General features: G+C 40.2%; 1 protein-coding gene across 3 annotated transcripts in view; it reads right to left on the bottom strand.

Moving 5' to 3' along the window:
* Positions 1-24,602, bottom strand: part of FARP2 (FERM, ARH/RhoGEF and pleckstrin domain protein 2) — a 76,901-nt gene that overhangs the window by 33,388 nt on the left and 18,911 nt on the right. For all 3 annotated transcript variants that reach the window (XR_010029148.1, XR_010029149.1, XM_063166599.1), the window contains exons 3-13: positions 22,388-22,492; positions 20,919-20,961; positions 17,347-17,425; positions 15,563-15,660; positions 13,171-13,285; positions 5,724-5,871; positions 4,872-4,961; positions 3,594-3,757; positions 3,395-3,463; positions 1,921-1,978; positions 1,017-1,257 (exon numbers count right to left, since the gene is read on the bottom strand). Coding sequence is in view for 1 of the 3 variants with exons in the window: in XM_063166599.1 (XP_063022669.1) it covers positions 1,017-1,257; positions 1,921-1,978; positions 3,395-3,463; positions 3,594-3,757; positions 4,872-4,961; positions 5,724-5,871; positions 13,171-13,285; positions 15,563-15,660; positions 17,347-17,425; positions 20,919-20,961; positions 22,388-22,492 (1,210 nt within the window). In the remaining 2 variants the exon portion in view is untranslated. The remainder of the gene's footprint in view (positions 1-1,016; positions 1,258-1,920; positions 1,979-3,394; positions 3,464-3,593; positions 3,758-4,871; positions 4,962-5,723; positions 5,872-13,170; positions 13,286-15,562; positions 15,661-17,346; positions 17,426-20,918; positions 20,962-22,387; positions 22,493-24,602) is intronic.

Raw genomic sequence — 24,602 nt, 5'->3', positions numbered from 1 at the left:
ATCCATCCCAAAAATCAAGACCAATCAATTGATCTGTGACTTCTCTTTCCAGTCTTCTTGAGTGAGATTTTTTAAATTATTCTGAAAGTCAAAGGCATAGCTGTCCCCCGCGCTTTGAGCAAAGGGGTTGCTAAAGAAAAGGTTTACATCCAGAGGTGCAGCTGTTCCTGAGTCCCAGGAGTCGGTGTCTGTGCTGCTGGAGTCCTCTGTGGTGGTGGGAGGGCAGCTGAGCTGCTCCAGCTGGTCGATGATGTCCGTGAACTGGAAGGCTGAGCTGGACTCGGAGCGCACGGAGCAGGCGGGGAAGTTGAGCATGGAGCTGGCAGAGGAATGGTTGGCAGAGCCATGGGTGTGCAGGGAGCAGCTCCCATTCAGGGCCAGGTTGTTGAGGGAGCTGCTCTCAGAGCGGTTGTTGATGAGGGAGCTGGTTTCAGAGGGGCTCAGCAGGCTTTGCATTCTGCTGGCTTGGGCCTTCACCTCAAACAGCTCTGAGGTGTCCGATGGCCTCTCGTTGCCGTTGAAATCGCTGCTCTCCTCAAACTCAAACTCCTCTTCCATGTTCATATCCACGGCCTCTGTTGAGTACCTGTCAGGGCTCGACTGAGCAGAGACTGAGCTTTGCTGGAGGGCACCTGCAGCTAAACCAGCTGGCTCTGACAGACACTTGGAAAACTCAGAACCCTTTAATTCTAACCCGCTGTACACATTGTACACAAATGCCTCAGAGCCCCCAGCAAAAAAGGACATTTCTGCTGGGTCATCATCGATAAACTCCTCTGACACCTGCAACTGGGAATTTGCCAGTGTGAAAAGAGGGGCCCCACGGCTGCCATGCTGCTGCTCTTTTTCAGCAATGAATACACCTGTGGTAAAGTCATCCTCATCATTGTCATTTTTAGAACCAGCAACCCTGCTCTCCTTACTACTTCTCACTACATCTACGTCTACACCACAACCACTCTCAACGACAGGACAAGACGGGTCACAGTTTCCTGCAACACTACCAAACCCAACACCTTGGAGCACGGGAGATCCAGGCTGCTGCATCAGCTTCCTCCCCACTTCTTCCACTGGGGCTGCAGTGGTTTTGTCTGGAATCCTTGTGTACGATGCTCGGGGCTCCAAGGAGGAAGGGCTGGGTTCAGCAAACATGGGCAGGATGGAAGCGGGACTGGCCAAGGAGTGAACTGAGTGGAAGGGGGCAGCTGTTGAGGCTGGAGACCCTGGAGTTCTCAAGCCCTCAGAGAATGGGACACTCTAAAATGGGACAGAAAAGCAGAAACACAACAGATAAAAAGGTTTTCATAAAACAAATGTAACATCCAGTCACATGCATATGCAGAAGGAATACATGGTTCACAGAAGCTCACTTTACAGCAGACACTGAACCTGATCCAGCAGCCCATGAAAAAGGCAAGGTTTTTTTCCTTAATTCTGGTAACTGGATGGAAAGTTAAAAGCATACATTTTATAGCTGAACAAGCATCCACAAATAAGAACAACAAAATGACACTGAAATTCTGAGATGCCTCTTTAACCTCTCCCATGTAACACAAGAGCATTCAGTGAAATGATTGTTTCTTGCTGTGTACTGCAGAAGGCATCTTACAACAGCTTTGAGACTGCCAGAGAGCAGTCAGAGAGTACCTAGAGATAACTAATCCTCTGAAATAACAACATACTAGAAAGTCCAACACTTCCTTTTCAGTTCAGTGGAACTTTGCGTAAAATATTACTCACTTCACACTCCACTGGCTACAACTATCAAATCACTAACACCAACAAAAAGAACTGTGCAGCAGACAAAGAGCAAACAGTGGCAGCAATTCTGGTGAGTTGAGTCCTTCACTATCACCTCAGAGAGATGTTTGTCCATGGCCCTGCCCACAACCACAACCCAGAGAGTGCTGCAGAACTGACCTGCTTTGGCACGTCTGCGTTCGAGGTGCGAGTGGATGCTCTGACCTTGCTGTGCCTCCTGTGGAACAGAGCAGCCTGTCAGCATCCCAGACATGCTTCAGCCTCATTCCTTCCCCCATCACCCATGGCCATGCCAGTGGCCAACAGAAACATCTCAAGCTCTATTTTATCATGTTTTGTTAATAATTAGTTCAAGTTTTAAAAGGTCAAAAGAGTTGTAAATTAAATTATGTAAGATAAGAAATGTACAAAAATGGAATAAAGCAAGATGCAGATCATTCACAGGATCAGAGAATCATTAAGATTGGAAAAGGCCTCTAAGATCATCAAGTCCTGCTGTTCCCCCAGCACTAACCCATGTCCTCAAGTGCTTTATCTCCACCTTTTCTGAACACCTCCAGGGATAGTGGCTCCAACACTTCCCTGGGCAGCCTGTGCCTGTGCCTGATCAATTTTTCCCACTGTCCAACCTAAACTTCTCATGGCACCACTTGAAGCCATTTCCTCTTGTCCTGTCACTTGTTACCTGGGAGAAGAGACTGACCCCACCTGGCTGGTGGGGATCTCTTGGTACCACTGAAGGAGACTTCAACAACTTGGGGCTGAATACTAACTGAATACTAAACAGTACATTTTAGTTTAACTTGCTCCTTTTTCATTATTATAAACATCTACAGAAGAATGGCTTCAGAACCAGAATCAGCTAATCTTCAACAATTGCACAAATTTTTAAAAATTCAGTCAGCTATATAAAATTTTGTATGTTAGACTACAAAAAAGTGATATCCTGCATTACACTCATGGTTAGATTCATTCTATTTATATGATTAAATAGAAAATCAAATTTTCAAATAGAAAAGGAGCTCAACTGGAGTCTGAGACATTAACAATACCTATTAATAGTAGATTAATGCAAACTTTTTAAAATTCCTATTAAGCCCCTATGATCTTTTGTATTAGGAGTAAGATTTCCCATACATAGTTTGGATTTGGAGTAGGAGGAGTTTCCCACATGTAGACTGGACAGCATTACAGTAAAGTAAGGAAAAAATAATTTTATAATGAAAAAGCATATTCTTAATTGATATATTTATATATTTAGAAACAATTGAGTATTTGAGGTCACAATTTCAAACTTGCAGATCCCAAGTTCCATTATGTGCTCTGCCACTGGCTGACTGCACAGCTGGAGTGGGCCAGACAGGTCCTCACTAACATTACAGAATCTTCAGCAAATGCTGAACTTTCAGACAGCTAAGCCACATTATCCATAGACATAAAAATGTGCTACCAAAACTTTCCAAAGCCTCTTATATCATCACAAAATAATAATTTTTTTACATTTTAGGTCAGCTACCTTAATGAATGAGAATGAACCAGCCTCCCAGCAGCACTAAAACACTGCAATTTAGGCAAGAAGGGTATTGTGAAAGTCTCAAGCTATGTTTTGCCTTAGAAAGCCATTTCATCTTACCTTTCATATGGGGTTCTCTTCATCCCACTGTCCTTAATATAATCCACTAGCTGCTTCTGTGTTCGTCCACTGTGAACCCACAGAAGTACAAAGGTTATCAAACACAGGGGATGAGCATTACAGAGGAATGTCTTTAGAATACTTCTTCCTTTTGCTCTCATTTTCTAAGACAAAATGAGCGTGCTGTGTTTCTCCCTACCTGTATCTGAAAGATGAGCCTCTGGTGAAGAACACTGCTTTAGCCTTTGGCTTTGGCTGGTCAAAGAGCCTAAAGAATGTGTGATACTCAACACAGATTTTCCAGAAGTTTTTACACTCATCCCTACTTCCCAAAAGAAACTCCAATGTATCTTGGTACGGGCCCTGGGAAAAAAAAATAGAAGTTCAGTAGCATCTAAAATGACAGTAAGGAGAAAAGGAAGGTACAAATGTGTGCAAACAAAAAAGATGAACTCCAGCAAGATGCAGGATTTTGCTAAATCACTTCTCATCTGCTTTAAAACAATGGGAGTGATTCTGAATGCAGTTAGAAATGATTTAATACCTGTCAGAAATGTTTGCTTACCTTGAAACTGTAAAAGTGTTTAAAAAGTACTTGACTTTAGAAACATGCTCAATATAACCCACCTTCAGAAAATTCAAAGGAATTTAAATATTCAAGTGAAATAGTCACTATTTTAAAATACTATTCCTTTTTTTAGGAGTTCTGATGCTTGTCTCTTGGAAATTCCAGAACAAAAATTCCAGACAAAACCAGAAACTACTGCATATGTCAGAGTACAGTTATCACATGAAATTTCTGAGGGTCTCTTTGTGAGACACATTGCTACATCAGCAAACAGTGGGTCCTATTTCAGGTATCCTTGATACATGAAATTATATTATGTCCAAAGTTGAGTTTTTTCCTCTATTTTAATATAAATTAAACACTGAATGTAATCTAGTCATCCAGGGTGGAAGCAACAACTGACATGACATCTGCAATGAAAAATATATACTGTAAATCAGCTAAATATGCAAAATGATACTTGTGCTATAGAAATGCATGAAAAAGATGAAGCAAGAGTAATCACATCATCCTTAAAATTAAGCTACAACAATATAATTTCAGTCACCTATTCCTGCCTGAGGGGTATCAGATAATTTTCATTTGAATTAAGAAAGTGGATGCAACTTTTTCAAAGGAGAAATACTGAGAAAGGCTGCACCAAATACTTGGGTCTAATAATTTTTTTTCTGTCTTACATTTATACATGTGTAAGCTTGTGTCAAGGATAAGCTGAGACTGAAACACAAAACCTAAAGATCCTAAATTGTGGAGTGAGAAAGGAAAGATTGACATTTGAATGATGCAGCCAAGCCTGCCTGCTGAGGCTGTTTTATAAATCACAAACTCCAGAAATGTTCATAATAAAATAAAGCACAGGTATTTTTTCCAACACTGAGCAGTCTATATTACAGTAAAAGTGACACAGACCTCTGGGTGGAGCTTAATAAGGAATCTTTTCCTCTTGAAGCTCAGCTTACGGACCTTGGACCAGTTGAAGGTATTGATTTTTGTGTTACCCTGAATCAAAATGAGAATGATCAAATGTTAGCAGAAGTTTCAGAGAAGCAGAGAACCAAACAAAATTCTGTTGTGGGTATATAGATGTGTATGTATCCATATGGATTTTTAGTTCTGGTGACAATATTCCCTTAAACAAGAGAGGCCACTGAGCAGTCTGAGAGGGATTGCAGGACTGGTGCACCTCCAAAAGAAGCTGCCCCACAGGAAGCAAAGAACAGGTAAGACACAGCTGAGCACCCAAACAGAAATATTTCAGTAAATCAGCTGCCTCTGTGTTTTGGGGAGAGGGAAACCCTATCATTGCATTCATGAACAGAATTCTGAGCACTGAGTTGCTTCTTTAATACAACAAACATAGTAACACTAATTAGTCCAATCACTCTAATCAATCAGCATTCTAATACAATAAGAGCAATAATATCCAGTAAAAATCCACTGCAATATTAAAATAACAGAAATCAAACCAAAATTCCAGGATGACAGACCTGTCCCAGGGCTGTTCCAAAAATGAATTAATTGATGATTTTCTCTCATCACACACCTAACTTCAAACAAAGCCCCTCTGCCTCACTGTCACTTGGCTTTGATGCTCTGCTCTCTGCACAAGAACAAGCTGCACCAAACAAAGTTTTGGGGGCTTAAATGACCCTCCTTGACCATAGAACATGTTAAATTTCCAAGGCATCAGAGACACCTGATGTTAAAATGAGACTTACTCCAAGACATGCTAAAGGACAGAGTGTGCCATCCCTGCCATACCTGGAACACCAGCACACCCATGTGTGAAACTGCCAGGTTGATTTTGGTGCCCTCACGGTCAGAGGCAAGGTGGAATCTGATGCCATACATCTCCAGTTTCCTGGCAATTTCAAGCACTTGAAAGTCAGATTCAGCAGGAGTTTGACCCCTATAATGAGGAAGAAAAATAAAGTTTTAAGAACAATCTGATTCTACAACACTGCCAACACATTTAAGTCTGAACTCTGTCACTAAATGAGAATGTTCTGTCTCATCTAGTTGGGTGGTTTCACTCCATGTCATGTGTCACACTGAAAATTCTGTAATGACACAGCTGATGGCCAATGTCAAGTGCATCCCAAGACAGATGCTGAGAGAGATGTTAATCAGCTCAGAGCTTTTGCCAGTTGAGAAACTATAAAGTTGAACAAATCCAAATTCAATCCAGTGCTCCTGCTTCTGCTTGCTTGTGTACACATAAGCATTAAGATAAGAAGTGAGAGTTGGCAGAGTTGCACAGCCAGCAAAAGAGAAACAATGCAAATATTGCAACAGAATGACCCTTTTCAGGTCAGGTTTTGGGACCACAAAATTATTACTCTATTACTACCAGGTGCCTTTGGCTGGATAATTCCCTCCCTGCCAAGGAATCCAGAGAAGAATCTTCAAAATGAAACTTCATCTGCTGTCAAAATTACTCTAAAAACAAGAGGAAGCTGTACACAAACAGGAGCAAGTGCTCTGTAAGGGTGCACAAGGCCCAAAACAGCAACACAGAGACTGTTCATGACCTGGCACAGTTTCAGCCCTCACTGACTGCTCCCCAGGTTAGCTGACATCAAACCACTACCATTTTGCTCTCCTGCATGAAAAAAGTTCTTTTTTTCCTCAATCCCCCTTGTTTTTTTCCCATGAGAGGGAGTGCATTAGATTGGAGTGCATTTTCAATGAATACAAGAGCTTTTCCCTGTAAGTCAAAACACTCTGTAAGTTCATGGGTCCTGACAAGGAGTTAAAGATCCTCCAAGAGTGAGCAAATGGTGCTGTGGAAATGAAGGAGTTCTTGAAGTCATAGAATCACAAAATCATCAGGGCAGAAAAAGGACTTGGACTTGATCATCATTGAAGATGATCAAGTCCAACTATTGCTACTGATCATGCCCCAGTTACACTACAAAGCAAAAAAGTCTTTATCACAAACATGAGCATGTCACCCAAGTAGGTCTCTGAACTACAAAAACCCTGCAAAAAAATGCTACTACCCAGTTTTAGGCATAACATGGTCCAGAAGAACCAGGAGAAGCAAGAGAACCTTCTCCTGTGTAACCCCAAGGAAACCCCACTGCAGAGCTGCTGATCTGGGATCCCCAACCTAAGTGGACACTCCATAAAATAAAGGAAGATCAGAGGAGGGCACAGAGATGCTCTAAGAGCTGGAGCCCCTCTGCTCAGGCTGGGAGAGCTGGGGGTGTCCTCCTGGAGAGGAGAAGGCTCTGGGGAGACCTCATTGTGGGATTTCAGTTCTTAACAAGGGCTCTAAAAAAAGAGAGGGATTTTTTTCTATGGACAAAAGGTGATAGGAGATGGGGGGAATGGTTTTAAACTAAAAGAGATTTATTTAAAATTACTTTAGGAGAAATTCTTCCCTGTGAGGGTGGTGAGGCCCTGGCACAGGGTGCCCAGAGCAGCTGTGGCTGTCCCTGGATCCCTGGAAATGCCCAAGCCCAGGCTGGACAGGGCTTGGAGACACCTGGGATAGTGGAAGCTGTCCCTGTCCATGGTAACAGGTCCAAATTTAAGTTCCCTTCCATCCCAAACCACTCTGGAATTGTGTGAAACACCAGCACAGGACCTGCTGGGGCACTCAGAGCAGTGAGGCTGCATCAGCCACAGCTGGATAAACAGACCCCCTACATCACTACTGACAATGATTAGAAATAATAAATACCAAATAACTTCCATGTGCAAGCTCACTAGGATAAATGTAATGATACACAGAAGACACATGTGCTTAAAAATTATTATTCTATTTACAAACAACCAGTGCTGAAACCAGATTAGATTCCTGCAAACACAGACTAAGCAAATTTTACAAGCCTTTTTTCCAAGAAGAAAGTGGCCTTCCTTTCATAAATCTGCATTTTATTTTGTTAAAACACATGACAAACTATTTTTAGCATTACCTATTTTTGTGTACTATGCTGTGCCAACCACAACATCACTACTAAATAAATTCTCCTGGTCCCCTGACTGGCTTTTCTAGTCATACTCCTTAAAAATACCTCCTTCTACCTACCTAGAGTCATGTGTTAGATCAAACAATTGTTTAGCTCCATATAGATTTTCTTAAAATACAATTAGAGAATACTAAAATGAATTATTACATTTGAATTAACAAAACTAGGGATGATGACAATACATATTAACCCCAAGTAGGAATTGTATCTACAATTCAGAATACAATTATGAAACTTATTTCATATGCTACAGTTTTAAAAATAGAAGTTGTTAGAAAAAGCAATGATTTTTTTATACTTAGTAAAATTTTTAGTGTAAAACACACAAAATGCCCCGAGAAAGTAAACCTGAATGCACACAGCAGCATTTCAGCAGTGTTCTGTTGCCTTGTTCAAACAAAGAATCTAAAACACTACAGCAGGAAATCACAAATTTATTTTGCCAGCTGCAGAAGGCAGGAATTCAATGGCATTCCTGTCTTTACAAGCTCACTCCATAATCCACCCTCATCCAAATGTCAGTATTATGTGACCATGTAATAGAAAGGGAAAAACGTAAGAGGCACAAAAAACCTGATTTCAAATGGAAACAGAAATGCCAAACAACAGAGAGAGCAATTTCTACTACTTTTGCTACTACATGGAGTAATTATGTCCAAAAGCTCAGACTGGTAAAGCAGATTTCTTGAGTAACACTGGAGTAAATGCTTTTAACATTGCCTTTAACTGTTGTTTCATTTCCACCACAGATTCCTCAACTACATCAAAAAACCTGGAGAACCATGGTTCCTATTTATGAAATATACACAAGACAAAAGAGGTAGATCATAAATCCTGCTTTTGGCCAGGGCTCCCTGAGTTCCACTCTGAGCTCTGTGTGTAACTCCCACCCACGCTAATTCCTGCTGTAATTCTTCTGAATACAGCAACATTGAGAATGAAAGCAGGGCTTTGTCTTTTAAAAAGGGTGCTGAGGTTGGGAAGGAGGCTTGCAAGGGAAGGAAGGCAAAAAACAAAAAATGGCAACTAGAAAATTGGAGCTCTGCAGTACTAAAAATTCCTCATGAACAGTCTGGTGCAACTGATATAGAATCACTGATTATTATTTCATGTACTATTACATATGATCCAAAGCACAGCACATCTCAGAAAAAAAAAAAATTAAAAATAAGATACCAGGCAATTTTAAGAGTGTTCACTAGCACACAGCCTGCCTGTAGCCAGCAGAGAAAGCTGAGCCTGGTGTGGAGGAGCTGGGAGCAGAGCAGACACTGATTGTACCACAGACAGGTACCAAGAGAGGCAGCTCCAGAAACTGCCCTCAGATGCTGCCTGCAGGCTTAGCTGCACAGCCCAGCCCCAAAACAATCTGCTCTAATTTTGTCCAGCCATTAAGCAGATAAATCTCCTTAATCTTCCCCAGGTCAATGGATGACACACTAATATCAGTATTTCCAGCAAAAACTGCTGTCAGTGCAATAGGTGTTGGTGGAGAGATTCCTTACAACCATCCAGCTGGACAAATATTGCTTGTGATACAATAATCCCATGGCAATGGACTCAAAATAAATGCTGTCAAGTGTTAAGTGATTTACAAAGCATTTAAACCCAGTGATTAATACAGAGCTTTAAAGATGAAGTGTCAAGTTAGAGTTTTTTCTAATTTACAGGCAATTTAAAGAATTTAAATTCATGGACAACTAAGCTAACAAGTTGTGAAAGGACATGCATTTACATCAGTAAATATAAATCTATTAAATTTTTTATTTCTTTCCTGATTTAGGTATGCACAGACAAAGAAACCACAGACATGTGAACACAGGCCAAATGTGTCATGTTGAATCCTGCACTCCCCTTGCAGCAAGTATTCTACTACTCACAGGAAGGCAGAAAACATTGTATTTTGGGTATATTTTGGGTGTCTGGGTGTCAGGAATTAACTGCACCAGCACCAAAACATCATCTGCAAAATATACATCTTTTATTTTTAATAAACTATAGAAGATGGTTTTTATTTATTTCCATTTTATAGAAATAAAATAGGTTAATTCAGGCTCTTGCTGAAGCAATAACTAATGTGCTACACCAAAAATATAACTCATCTTGTTGACCACTAATACTTTTGCAAAGTATAGAAACCATATTCCTATTCTTTATGAAAGTAAAAGTATTTACAAATGTAAAAGGAAAAAAAATATGTTTAATAGAAAATAAGCATTCAATTGCCATATTTCCAATTATAACAGTCTCCATTTACAGAATGGATTGGATACACTGGTTCTGTTTTATTGAGGGTGATGACATTCTCCCACTTCTAATAGCTACAGTGAAGCGATAAAAAAAATAAAAATAAAAAGGAAATGAGGCAAAAAGAAAGTGCCACAGAAACAATCTGGAGGAGATGAATCATCCTGCCAGGAATGGGTTTCTCTTCCTGAACACCTGGTTTGTACAAGAAATCTTTCAGGAGAAATCATCAGTGGAGGAATCACAGAATCCCAGGATGGTTTGGGTGGGAAGGGACCTTAAAGATCATCCAGGACACCTTCCACTATCCCAGGCTGCTCCAAGCCCCATCCAACCTGGCCTCAAAAATATTAGTCTGCTAAAGGTAACTGGGGGAATAATAAGGTAAATGAAAGGAAATAAAAAATTAAAATAAATGGAAAAAGTAAAAATGGGACACATCAGGATAATATGAAAGAGAAGCATTTTTGTTTGTCCATCTGCACTGTGCATCCTCACCAGGAAAAAGCCAAATGCCCAGCTGCCTGCTCCTTGGGACAGAAATGAGGAAAAATGTGTCTACACTGAGAAAACTCAGAACTTCCCTCACCTGCTGAAGATGGGAAAGGGTGGTCAATATTCCCTGAGTAAGGGAAGAGGGAAGGGATGTGTGTGCTGGTGAGGGCTGGGTTAATTTTCTTCACAGCAGCTGATACCAGGCTGAGATTTCTATTTGAGCAGGGAACCTGTTGATAACCCAGGGGTGTTTCCTTATTGCCCAGCAGAGCTCACCAGGGCCAAGGCCCTTTGTGCTCCACAGGGAGGGGCTGGGAGAGGGGGCACAGCCAGGACAGCTGATCCCACTGACCCCAAGGATATCCCACTGACCCCAAGGATATCCCACCCCATATGGCCTCATGCTCAGCACACAGAGCTGGGGGAAGCAGGAGAAGGGGACATTTTGGAGGGATGGTGCTTGTTTTGCCAAGTCACTGTTACCTGTGATGGGATCCTGCTCTCCTGAGGATGGCTCAACACCTGCCTGCCAGTGGGAAGTAAGGAATGAATTCCTGGTTTTGCTTTGCATGTGTGTGTCTTTTCTTCTCCTATTTAAGCTGTCTGTACCTCAAGCTGTGAATTTTCCCACTTTCACCCTTCCAAATCTCTCCCCCAAGAGAGGAGCCAGCAGCAGCATGGGGCTGAGCTGGGGTTAAACCATGGAAGCCACAGCTAATGTTAAGACTGCACTGCTTGCAAAATGACATTTCTCTAAAAAGATGTTTCCATTCAAAGGTAACCTTTTCTAATCTCATGCCTCAGCTGTTAATCTAAATGTGGCTTGCATGGACACTTCTAAAAAAATTTTTTTTTTGCCTTAAAATAAGATTTACAATTATTTTAATAATATGGCTGTATTAAATGCAACTCTTATTAAACTGATTTTGAAAAGTACATTTATGAAGTAAGGAATCTTTACCTATTAACCTTCCTGACAGGTAAAAATACAAACTTTTCTTATTGTAACCAATTATTAGAAGTAACTTGTTTGAAATAAAGCTCAAATCAGAAGAGAACTACCAATCCTTGACTCAGAAGGCAGTCACAACCTTTCCAAGAGAAGCAACCCAGGAAAATTCCCCACAAGCAGCAGCAACTGAACAGAATCCTGGTATGTGACTAATGCTGGGCTGCTCTGCCCATGCTCTGGGGGTACTTGGACCTAAAAATCCCAAATTTCACCTCAAATTTGAGAGCCATCAGCCTACCCTGCATGGGATCATCAAAACCTTGCATGACCCATTGGTAGCTTCAGACTCCACAGCACCTTGAAGTAGTATCACAATGTTGATGCAAGTTCTGTGAAAAGGATTTTTCCCCTTTTAATTTGCTTTGAAATTACTAATTATTTCAGCACTTTTCTTCAGACAAAAGAAAAATAATGAAATTGTTTCCCTACTCCAGCTATTTTCTCCCAAGGTGAAGAATCCTAGCATATATTTTAATTTACTTCAAAATTACTTTAAATTACTTAAAAACATTTATTTTGTTTCTTCATCATTTCCACAAGCACCTCAAAGGTTCAAAAGCAGAAAAAGTAACCACCTGATTTCATGAAGAATCAGCAAAACTGAAATTTTATCATTAGCAATAATTTCAGTATAAGTTAAAAATGACTGATCACAAACAGCAAATTACTGAAATTCTCAGGAACTAATTTTCCACTATTATAGGATGTGTCTTTCAACACAGATGCTGCCATGAAAAATCTTTGTTCTGTCTCAAAATAAAATCAGTCAGCAACAATCCACAGAGAACAAAGAAAAATCTAAGTTTGGATTAAAACACAGAACCATGCACAATAAAATGTGTGTGTGGACATTCACAATTTTTAAAAGACCTTCAAATTGCTAAATCCTAATATGCAAGGTGTCAAAAATTACAGAAAAATAAGTTCCTACAGTTCCTGACTCCCTGTTGGAACTAATTTTATATTTGCAGCAGTTTCTTTGTCACCAATAATCTTCCCTTAATTCAAAACTACCCAGCTGTAAGATAAGGTATTGCATGAATTCTGATGGAAGTTATTTTCTCCCCATCCTTCTCCACCTCCCTTATGCTTAATGTGTAACAAAAGAATACAATACAAATGATTTCTAATTATTTAGACAAAAGCAAGAGCTCTGCATATGCAGGCAAAACTGAGCTTAAACTTTGTAGAATGGAAATTCTGAAGAATTCTTTTGCCTAAACCCATTATTACATATAAGTTTTCTTTAGGATGTTATTACAGGCACACTGCAAAATTCACTTGAGAAAAACTACTGCCCAACAGCTCCATCCTGACTATGTAACTATTGCTACACCAAACTTTCTTGCTCAAGGGAAATGGTGTTTAATTTACACACTCTTAATGTCATCCTGCCATGCAGCTGCTCAGCCTCCCCTAAGCAAGCCCACCTGCTGCCAAGGGCTTCCCTTTATGGTTTGCATTAATCCTCACTTACACATGCTTCCTGTGGAAGTCCAGGATCTTTCCTTCAAGTTTTTCCTGGTTTGGCAAATACTGGTTTGTTTTAAGGTGTTCTTTGTCTTCTGATTCATCAAAATCTCCTATTTCAGCTACAACAGAAAAGAAAACTATGTTAGAGTAAGAACAATGGAAAAGGAACAATGACAGAAAACACTTGGTAAGGAATCAGAGTCTTCAAATTCGTGCATGATGTTTTGTATCCAACTTTATTTTACCAAAATTTATCCCAAGCTGACTTCCTGGGGATTACAGCAGTATTTGAACATTGTCTGGAAAATTTAGGCTTCTTAAAGGTGCAAGATGTGAAACCTGTAGAAGACCTGTGAAGTGGTCTGAACAATTCCTCCTTACAGATACCTTACACCAAATAGCATATTTCAATTTATTTTTTACTATATATATGTAAAATAGTAATTTTACTATATACATGTAATACAGTAAAAAATATTATTTTTTACTATATATGTAAAATAGTAAAAAAAAAATATGTAAAATAGTGTCTAGTAATAGACAAGGTTACTCAGGAAGGTGGCAAGTTACAGCTGGAATTTTGGTCTCCCCTTCACATATCCATGTCTTTCAGATGCAATTTTGTGAATTTAGGAAGATTTACAGAAGAAAAAAGCAGTATTGTAAAGTGCAGAACAGCTTCCACCTGATACAACACAAAACAATCAGAAGTTTTTGACTCAGAATACAAAAGCACAAGACAGGCAGAAAATGTGGCAAATGTACATAAAATTACAAGCTGAATAAATAAATTTTAAGAATTTACTTTTTCTGATAAAAAAGATGAAATTGCAACATTAAATTCAAGGCCAAAAGGTTTTAAAAGATAAAAGTACATATGTTGTCCTTAAAACTTCCCAAAAACTAAGCTGTGAAGCTCATTTCTGTGGAAGGATGCCAAAAATATAAGCAAATTCAAAAATTAGATAAATACCAGGGCAACCAAACAGATGCAGAGTGAGTCTGTGGTGCTGTGTGTGCAGTGATTATGGGATGGATGCAGCAAAGGAAGAGTTGCTCTGTGTCTGAGGGCATCTGCCATCAGCTGTGTCAGAGAAAGGAATGGGATTCTTCCTAACAAGAACACAGCAAATCCTGTTTAAAATGTAGCCAGCACATGAAAGAATAAATAAAAAATACTGAATATTTTGTAAAATAATTTCTGTTGAAAATGAAGCTGTTCTTTCTCACATTTTCCAGAAGAGCAGAATCAGGCTAAGCAAGGCCTGATGCTGAGATTCTCTCATCAGCTCCACAGTGCTGGAAAACCACGAGCAGGTTTTAGTGGGGCCACTCACTGATGGCACACACACAAGGCAGATTTGCTCCTCCAATAAAATCACCAGAAGAAATACTATTATAACTGTATTATTATATTGCATTGCAGAATCAGACAACCAATAACTACTCAGCAGTGCAATTGTGAAGAAGAATTATTGATCAGCTTTTGCTCCCAGCCAGCCAAGAGCCACCAAGGTTGGGCTGCAGACCGGTGAACACTTCAGCTGCTGCTCCAAAAATTTGGTGTCTGAACTCACTCAGGGTTTCCAACCTCCTCATCTCAAAGGCCACATTTTAGGTTTTTAAGCATGTACAGACTGAGCCAGCAGCAGCATGGAGTGCTTCCAAATAAATTGCTTCCCATTTCCATTTTCAGTCCCAGCAAGGAGGAAAGCTGCTGACAGCCCCAGTGCAGAACCTGTTCCAGCATGGTTCTCAGCTGTGTTCCAGCCCAGCTCCTGTACAGCCATCTCCTCCCAGCACAGGGAAAGTGAGAACTGAAGCCAGGGGAGCACCTAGACAGGTGGGAACAGCTGTCTGGGAGATGTGGAGTGCTGGCAGCAGAACCTGCAGAGCCAGGGAAACAGCCAGGCTGGTTTTGTACTACCCCTCTGAAGCCAAATTTACCTCATACATTAGCACCAGCTGTTCCTCCCCCTGATGACTGTCACCCTGATTTTTTAAGATTTTCTAAGCCTTCTGATGTTTACATTCTTGTAATGAACTTTCTCACACACTTTCTGTAAATAACTCATTGTTTTGCATTCTTTTGTGGAGGAGGAGAAATTTGACAGACTGTTGGTTTGTCCAGTGTCATTGGAGAGGTGGCACTGTCACCCTCCAATCCACTGCCACTTTTAGAAAACTATAAATGTTGGAGTCAGAAAATAAACTCCTTTTTTTCTCTTCACCTTGAGAGCAGCAGTGTGTGCTTGTGTTCTTTCGTGTCCTATAGTGACAGATGAAAACCAACATATTTACAGTGTGTGAGAAGGAAATACTATGAGAAAAAGATTTCTTTTAGTTACCAAAAGCTTCTGTATGTGATGTAATGTGGGTTAGCAGTGGATACTCACACTGCAGCAGGTGGGAGACCAGCAGAGCAGCTGTGTTGTCACTGCAGGTCAGCCTCTCCTCTGCCAGGTCCCTTTTGATTTGCAATGCAAACAGGTACCTGCAGGAGAGGAACAAGGGCTGGAGTTACATCCTGACACTGAAAACACAACAGAACAACTCAGCAGGAGCTTATAAAAGCAGCATCTCTGATCCTTCTGCCCTCCAAAGAATAACAGCCTGGCTACCAAGGAGTGTCAAATCCAACCAAAATAACCTGTGACTGTTCCAGTGCAATTTACCAGCACAGAAAGACCCACAGGAAAAAGGAAGAAGGAAAACCATGTTTTAAGCAGGTTTCATCTCTACAGTAACAGCAGATGTCATTTTTAGCTGGAAAGAAACTTAAACAACATTTCAAGTGATATCATCTATTAGAAAAAAAAGATGGAAGAATATCATTGATGCCAGTATTTTGTTAGGAAAACTGAGAAGTTTTTTTGTTAGCATTCAACTAATCTACTCAGCAGTTGTACTTTTCAGAACTATATTAGCAGCCTGCAAGGACACTCAGAAGTTCAATTTACTTTTCTTATATTCCTATATTATTTCCACTGAAATATTTTCCATTCAGTTGTTAAAGAAGAATAATTTCTGTTTAGCAATTTTGTATGCTGCTCCTTTTACTTGGAAGGAGATACAGTAAGGACTCCAGTAAATAGGCAACAATTCACTACTAGAAATCTTCAAACTAACAGACTGATTCTTTTTCTTTACTGAATTACACCCTAGGAGATGGTAATAAGATTTTTTTTAAAAGAAGAGTTTATTTTAAAATTTTATTCCTGAAGTAAAAGATACTAAAAGTTATAAATTTTGAATTATAGGTTTTTTAAGTTTTTAAGTACTGTAAGTATGTATTAAAGACTTCTCAAAAAGTATGTTCTGCTTTCTGCATGTCTGATTACCTCTCTCAGTTTTTTAGTATACACACAATAAAGAGTACAATATCATTAACAGCATCATTAATTACCCAGATGCTCTAAGTGCAGGCCATAAATACTCAATAAATAGGCAAATTCAGTTCCTGCTCTAAAAAGCTGTACTTCTAATGAATTTCCTATATGAAACAGCAGTTAATATATGAAAACTTGGTGCAAAGGAAATATTTAGAGAGTATTTCTCCTTACAAGAGACAGTCACAACTGTTATCATGTTGGTTTGTTCTCAAATACATTTGAAGGATAATAAGGAACTGCTCTGAGAGGAATTCCAATTAAAATAGTGAAACTGTGAAAAGCACAAAATGAGCTCTTGAAACAACAACATCTGGGTAATGTCCTTGTGAGAGGCAGACTTCACACCAGGTCCCCAGGTGCCAGCAGGTGGACAGGGCTGCTTAACTGACCACAGATCCATCAGCAATAACCCAAAAATAACCCATGGTGAGCACAGTTTAAATTGTGAACAGTAAAATGTGTTTGGAAGTTTAAATCACGTATTAAAACATGTACTGATTATTTTAATTTATTTTTATAGACACTGTTTATAAGCATTAGTATTTTCTGTATACTCTGACTCCCTTGCATGGGATGCTGGAAAGCCCTAACCCTGTTTTTCTGTTTTGAAAAATATTTTTTCTGATAACATTCATCTGCCAACACATGTCTGCTGAAACTGCAACATTCACTGTAAGTGATGTTTTACTCATCTTCCACCTCAGTTTTGCTTGGAACTAGCTGTGCTGCCTTCCTACTCTATTAATTCAGTATTTAAATCATGTCCAATAGTTCTAAAAACACTTCACCTGGTGTATTCCTCTTGCAGCTGACCAGGGTCAGGAGGGAAAAATTTCACAGCCAGACGAAGCATTGTAGTCTTTGGTCCTGGAAGAAAAGTTGGTCATTTCACAAAAACACCCTGAGATCCTCATAAACACATGCATATTCTGTTTGCCAACAGGCAGAGAAACAACACAGAGAAATTCTGGCCAGTTTCAAATCCCAGCTAACCACAGCAGGCTCTGCTGTTGATTGTTCATGTCAAGTGAGATAAAGCAGCTGTTTTCCAGAGGAATTGGATACCACTGACAAGGTGAGTGTGCAGCTGAAACTGGAAAAACAGTTTCATGCAGTGTGAAATCTGTAACACCCCAAAGCAGCTGCTTGGCTGCATCAAAGACCCTCAGAGGTGACCCAGGCAGAAGGTTCCAGAAGGGAAGACACATCCCACAGGCTGCCAACACCCACCTCACCATCAGCACTGATGCCAGCAGACCTGGCTGGCTCCCCATGCAGATAAAAGGTATTTGCAACCTGCTCCCAGCTTGTCTGGTAATACACATTTCCTCCCATTTCCAGAAAACTAATTTAATTTTCAAAATTCAAGAGAACCCTTGGTCATTATTTGGAACAGTCCATAATGCTCTGAATTATCAGTTCCAGCATCACAACTCACAAATCCCAGTTTCACCTGGATTTCTGAAGGAATTACTACAGAGCACAACAATCCCTCACCATGCCAGGACTGGGCACCACTGTTTTCCTGTTGTTTTTCTTGCCTGAAAGCAAATGAGGCCAAGTATTGCAGAGGCAGGCAGAGCACTGGGCAGGCTGTGCTGAGCATCCACCTGATGTGCACCAGAGCCAGGCAGTGCCCCCAGGGACTCCCTGTGCTGCTGCTGTTTCACAGCAAACTTACCCAAATTAAAAATAAATCAAAATTGTTGGAGCACAAGCAGCCTGCTTTTTAATTTATTTTAAGCACCAGGATCTCTCAAAGCTTAACAAAGTCCAGTTTAACTGCATTAGTCCTAAAGTACACTGATTTTTTTCTGTCTGGAATATCTGATTCCCACAGGTCAAACATTCCTTCACCCATCCTCTTGTTTGCTAATGACAGAATAACAAACTTTGCTTTTTGCCAAGTAGCTGGGAAAACTCAGACTATCACAGCTGTGACAAGAGCAGCTCCCAGCCTCCAATTCCAGAATTACCAAAGCTTTGGTCAACAACAACAACAAAAAACCACAAAAAAAACCACTAAAATCCACATCCTAATTACAGAGTAGTATCTAGAAATGAAAGGAGGCTGGAAATAACACCCTATAATGACACAGAAAGCCCACATTTGGCAGAGACTAAAGATTCTACAGTTCTAGACACAGACCAAGTGAGGGAAATAAATAGTTTTAATGATCCCAGTTAAAAGAGCAAAACTTTACATCAAATTTCTGAAAATACTGTGAGCCTCTGGAAGACCTTCACAAGGTTAAGAAGAGTCTTGCACATTCCTGATGCCAATCAAGTGGAAGTATTAATGCGGGAGCAATTTTGGAAGTGTTTCAAGCATCATTTACACCAAATGATAATAAATATAAAAAATTAAAAACATAATACTGCATATTTGCTTCTGCAGCACAACCCTCCTCTTTCTGTTTAGCCACTCTTGCCTTTCCTCTATGAATAAGTTCCACTCAAATTAGGAAAAGAAACATTTGCCCAGTCTTAATATTCAGAATTTATTTTGAGAAGCCAAATCTGAGTAAGAGAAAGAAACAAAAAGGATGTGAGAAAAAATTACCCAGGCAGGAATGGTGAATAGAATTCTGTATTCTATAAGGTAGCAGCACCTCAGAGAAGGTACCCAAATGTCAACCTGATACTGTGTGTCTGGTAGGAGGCTCAAAATTTGGATCCAAACTCCTTCCATCTGGAGAGATGCACTACTAAAACCAACTGCATTCATTTGAAATTAATTAAAAAACTCCAAACCTTATCACATAAGGGTCAATGGATGTCACAAAGCCAAAACCAACTGGGAGTAAACCAAGAATTTCACTTTTTGGAGAGGATGTCAAAGACTCAGAAGTGTCTATCTGCAGCAATCACCAGCAACATTGACCAACAACTTTGAGCAAAATCACCTTAAAGCCCATAACATCTGTGTTCCCCTGCAGCTGGACTAAAAGTTCGAAGTTTAAATTCAAAATCATTACATTCTACAGAAAAAAAAAAAAAACAAAAAAACAAGCAAACAAAATCCCCAATACATAGAAAATTCATTTCAGTCAATTAGTCAATTTAAAATTGATTTCAGAACATGAACATTTGCCAGACAACTGACTGGTATCTCTTACAGAATAACATTAACAAAAAAAATTAAATAAATCTTTCAGTTTCACTGGCACCACAACATGGGTGGCAGACTGTAAAGCAGCCATAAATCTTAGTAGATCCCCATGATTTTAGACCATTTTAGAACAATATTTGTATAATCAGGGAACGCTGTCTGTGGTCTAAGGTCAAGTTTTCACAATTTATTTGGTATAGGAGAGGATACAGAAGGAGTAAGCAAGTAGCACTGCAGACCTGTGATCCATCAGATCTTTTGACTGGGACATAATTCCTTCTAGCCAGGAGCATATAAAAAGACAGCACTCCCAACATCTTTTTGGCAGGGAAAATAGAGTGAAAATATTCTGCATTCTCCCTAAGGAGCCCTATTTTATAGATGACTTGGTTCTTCTGCTTAAAAAACAATGCTGACAAAAGTCAAATATGACCTTAAAGTTAGAAAATGAGCTAGAATTGATGATTTCATATTTTCTGGCAATCAATTTTAGACAGAAGAGTAGCTAAAAGCTACTTCCCAGTACTCATTTTCAACATATTTCAATCAAGATTAGCAAAGGAGTAGGAATCCACCACACCCTCCTGATCTTGTTCCTCCACAAAGCCTCTACAATCAGAACCACAAAACAAACAAATTGCTTAACTGTGTTCTACAGAGAAAAAAACAAAAAGCTGGATCTAATCTTTCAACAACATCTGAAGAACCAAGCAGCAACCTGAATTCTTCAGCTGTTTTGGGCCTTTAAAGTGCCTGTCACATTAACACTTTTGAGGTGGTATAAAGGCCATATTTCAGAGCCAAGGCAGAGGCTCTGACACTGCAGCCCCCACCCAGGTGGGACATCCCCCCCTCTGCTCCTCCAGGGCAGCTGCTCCTGAGCATGTGGAAAGAGCTGCCATGGGAATGAGCCAAAATGTTCCTTTTTCTTCCCACGGTATGACAACACAACAACTTCCAAAAGCTAACACAGCAAGTGTTATATTTCACTTCAATACAGCAGCAGCTGAGCCAACCTACCCAGATATTTATCAGAGAAAGAACCCTACCCTCAGGAAGTTTCCATTCCACCCACCACACAGTGCCTATTAAAATGTCAGGTTAGCATGCCCCAGCAGGAACCACTCTCACCCCTGCCATGTGTGTTTTACAGGGAAGCATAACCAGTAAATCAAGTAGTAATTGTGAAAGCAACCCACATAAAGAAGATGTAAATTAAGGAAAACTTCCTTTTTTAAAACTACTTACTCCGTACTTGTTTAATAACAGGTTTCATAGGTTCCAGCCAAATCTGAAATTGAAGAGAAAAAAATTACATTCTTATTTAATATAATACAAAAACATCAAAAGGAAATTCAAATTAAGCAGTAATTTATGAGTAGCATTTCTTCCTCAATGCAGTAATTCTTTGCTTTACAAAAAGTGTATTTCTCTATTTGAATTGACATTTCTCATGCATCAATACAAAAGCCACTGATCTGTGCTTAAAGCTCATCTGGACAGAAGAAGAGCCAGGTCAGCAAAAGCAGAGCCCCAGTGCCAAGAGGGCAGGAGTCATGCCAAAACCCACAGTCTGACAGGAGCCAGGCTGCAGAATTACAGAAAGTCTGCAGAACATGTAAAGCTCCAATGGTTTTTCCCTTCTGTGCTATTTCTGTCACTCTTCCCTACCTACTTAAGGCTTTTTACTCAATATTAACTTCCCACCATTTTTCCCTTTTGACAAGCACATTTTACAAGAAAGACTTTTGTTCTAGTAAAAGGAGAATCCACAAAAGCAATGCAAAATATTCTGGAAGCTCAACCTTTTATTTTCCCCACACTTCCAAAGAGAAAATTGTTACAACACAATTATGTTTGATGCTTACTGCCCTGTTTGTGAGACAGCTGAGGATTTTAAGAACATCATTAGCTGCAGAACACACCATGCAAAAGCACAGTTTGCACACCATGCAAAAGCAACAGAAACTAAACAAGCTTTATTGTATTTCCTCAGCTCAACAGCAGCATGGATAATGCCTTTAGCACTCCCTATATTCTCATCATATTCTCTGCATGTGAGTCCTAAAACTAAAAAAAAAGTAATTAAGAAAAAAGTTGAAAAAAACCAAAACAAATCAAAATGAAAGGAAAGTTTGGGGAACATTTTCTAGTTTAGAAGTCACATTGTCCTCTTTGCAAGGTTCAGGATAAGTGACTAGGAGGCTTAAAGGTGTCAGCATTGATCTAGATCAATGATTTAAAAAGCTTGCAGGCCTTTGTGCCTGCTGAGGTTTTTGTTGATTAGAAAGAGGTTTGTAATGGCTCTTCAGGAAAATTAATTGAAGACTGAATTAACTCAAGATAAATATGAACACTACCAAAATTACACACCACAATTTGATTTTATAAGTGCTCTGCAGAGTACACTTTGAGTTCATGTTTCTCCTTTCAGAGGAAAGGAGGATTTTATTTCTGTCCCTGCAAGTAGGAACATCAGCAGCTATTTAACTTTATACAATTTCTGAGACTTAACAAGAAGCAGGATCTGATTCTTCTCCCTTCTTCTTCAATAGCTCTTGTCATTCTGCTGAGTAAAACAGATTTACAAGAATCCAAGAGATAATCCCACAGGAGACTACAGGAAACTGCAGCAGACTGAGACATTTTTGTCACTCAAGGAACTGCATTCACCCAACCTTTTTATAATCCCAGATTTGTCAGGGAACTGTACTCACCCAATATGACTGGATATTCTGGAACTCAATTCCAAAGTAGTCTGATTCAATCAAATTCAGATGCTTGTAAACTTCTGTCAATAACGTCTGGCCATAACATTTTGACTAAGGAAATAATAATAAAAAAAGTTACAGTGAGATTAATAAGAATAAATAAGAATAAGTTTATTCTTGTTTATCTATTCTTATTATTGAATAAGCAAAAACAAATGGCATCTTTATAAACTGAAGAAAAATATCACAAAGTATAGAAATGTGCCTTTTGTTGATGGAGTGACAAAACTATGCTTTGTCCCCTCAAAAAGGAAAGAAACCCAGAAGTTTTTCTCCTCAATTTGGTGAAAAAGCCAGCTCATAAGACCTTGAGGACTTTAGCTCCAATTTAAGGATAGCCAATTGGACAGAAGCCAAAAAGTCCTGCCTAGACAATTTACTAGAAAAAGAAGAGAACAAAGAAACTAATCCCTCTTGTAAGGTGTTTTACCAGGGGCAGAAGGACCTCTTGCACCTGGCTCGATTTTTCTCTGTTTGTTATTTTACCTTTTATTAAACCTTTTTATTTCCACACTGCAACAGAAGCCATCCTGCTGATTTTAAGCCTCCAAAGGGAGCTGAGCTATCTTGGGTGAGTACTAGACCTCCAAGAGATAATGAGACCTGGCTCGAAGAGGCTACTATTACTACAAAGATTATTCACATTGTTCTTGTCACTGTAACACACAAACATCTCATATACAAGACTCCACACAAAAATCCTTCACAGAAGCAGAGGAACTGAAGTTGACAGGGCCCACTGGAGGTCACCTACCCTCAGCCTCCTGCTGCCAGCAGGGTCAGCAGAGAGCTGAGGAGAGCAGCTGTGGGCTATTTGCAGCTCCCTCAGTAAACCCACACGTTTGTTTGTGTAGCTGAGGGCTGTGGCTGGAGCAGGAGCTGCCAAACCCTGCTGCACACAGACCCTCACTCACTCCTGCCCACAGCAGGAGCCCCAGGGACACCCCCAGGCTGGGAATGCCTGCGGGAACCCAACCAAACCTCCTCTCACACCACACTGCCTGGGGAACCCTGTCAACCAATCTCCCTCAAGGAACTCACTCACAAACCCCTCCTGAGAGCCCAGTTAGGGGCAAAGCCACAAACAGCAGCAGAAAGCAGCTACAGGAGAGAGCAGGAGAATTCCACAGCACATCCACACTTGGGGCTGCTGCTTCAGTCACTCAGTTTGCTCTGCACCTCTCACTGCAGCAGGCACCAGAGAAAACCAGCACTGCTGAAGCCACACATCAGCCCATCTGCATCACCCAGCAAAGAATCCAAAAGGCTGTCCCAGCCCACCCCAGCAACACCCTAAACCTTGCATGGCCACCCCAAAAGGCTGTCCCAGCCCATCCCAGCAACACACAAAACCCTGCATGGCCACCAAGCTCCACCTTGGGCCACAAAGCAGTGCCCCAGCTGTGGGACAGGGTGTGGCACCGTTCTGGATGGATGACTGGGTTATCCAGCACAATGCACTGACAGCCTTGATGCCACTGTGGTTTGGTTCATTTGGAAAAGTCCAGTGATGGAAGACTCTATGATTTTCCCATCAAAGCAGGCACAGAGTTCTGTCATGACTCTACACACCCACAATAGTATCTGCTTTAAAAGTATTAGGCATTATAATAAATTATCACAGAGTCACAGGATGGTTTGGGTAGGAAAGGACCTTAAAACTCATCCAGTTCCAACCCCTGCCATGGGCAGGGACACCTCCCACTGTCCCAGGCTGCTCCAAGCCCTGTCCAACCTGGCCTGGGACACTGCCAGGGATCCAGGGGCAGCCACAGCTGCTCTGGGCACCCTGTGCTAGGACTTCACTACTCTCACACCAGGAAAGAATTTCACAGGGAAGAATTTCTTCTCAACATTTCATCTGAATCTACCCTTCTTCATTTTAAAGCCAAATTAGTGACAGAATTAGAATAATTTAATACAATGCAAATTAAAGTATCTGAGGGCAAGAATGTGTTATTTTAGGCTTAAAAGATAAAAAACAAGGGGAGACATTAGGAAAACAGTTTCACATGATTGAGGTGAATAAAAAAATTCAAAAGTAATCACCTCTTACAGGAAAAAGATATAAACTGTCAATGCTTTTAGAACTGTGCAAATGCCTCTATAACTTTAAAAAAACCTAAAATTTCATAGAGAAAAAGTCTGACAGTCCTGCAGT

Source organism: Melospiza melodia, chromosome 12 (assembly GCF_035770615.1).
Source record: "Melospiza melodia melodia isolate bMelMel2 chromosome 12, bMelMel2.pri, whole genome shotgun sequence".
Lineage (NCBI taxonomy): Eukaryota > Metazoa > Chordata > Aves > Passeriformes > Passerellidae > Melospiza > Melospiza melodia.
The sequence above is the reverse complement of the archived record's forward strand: the minus strand, read 5'-3'. Positions and strand labels throughout refer to the sequence as shown.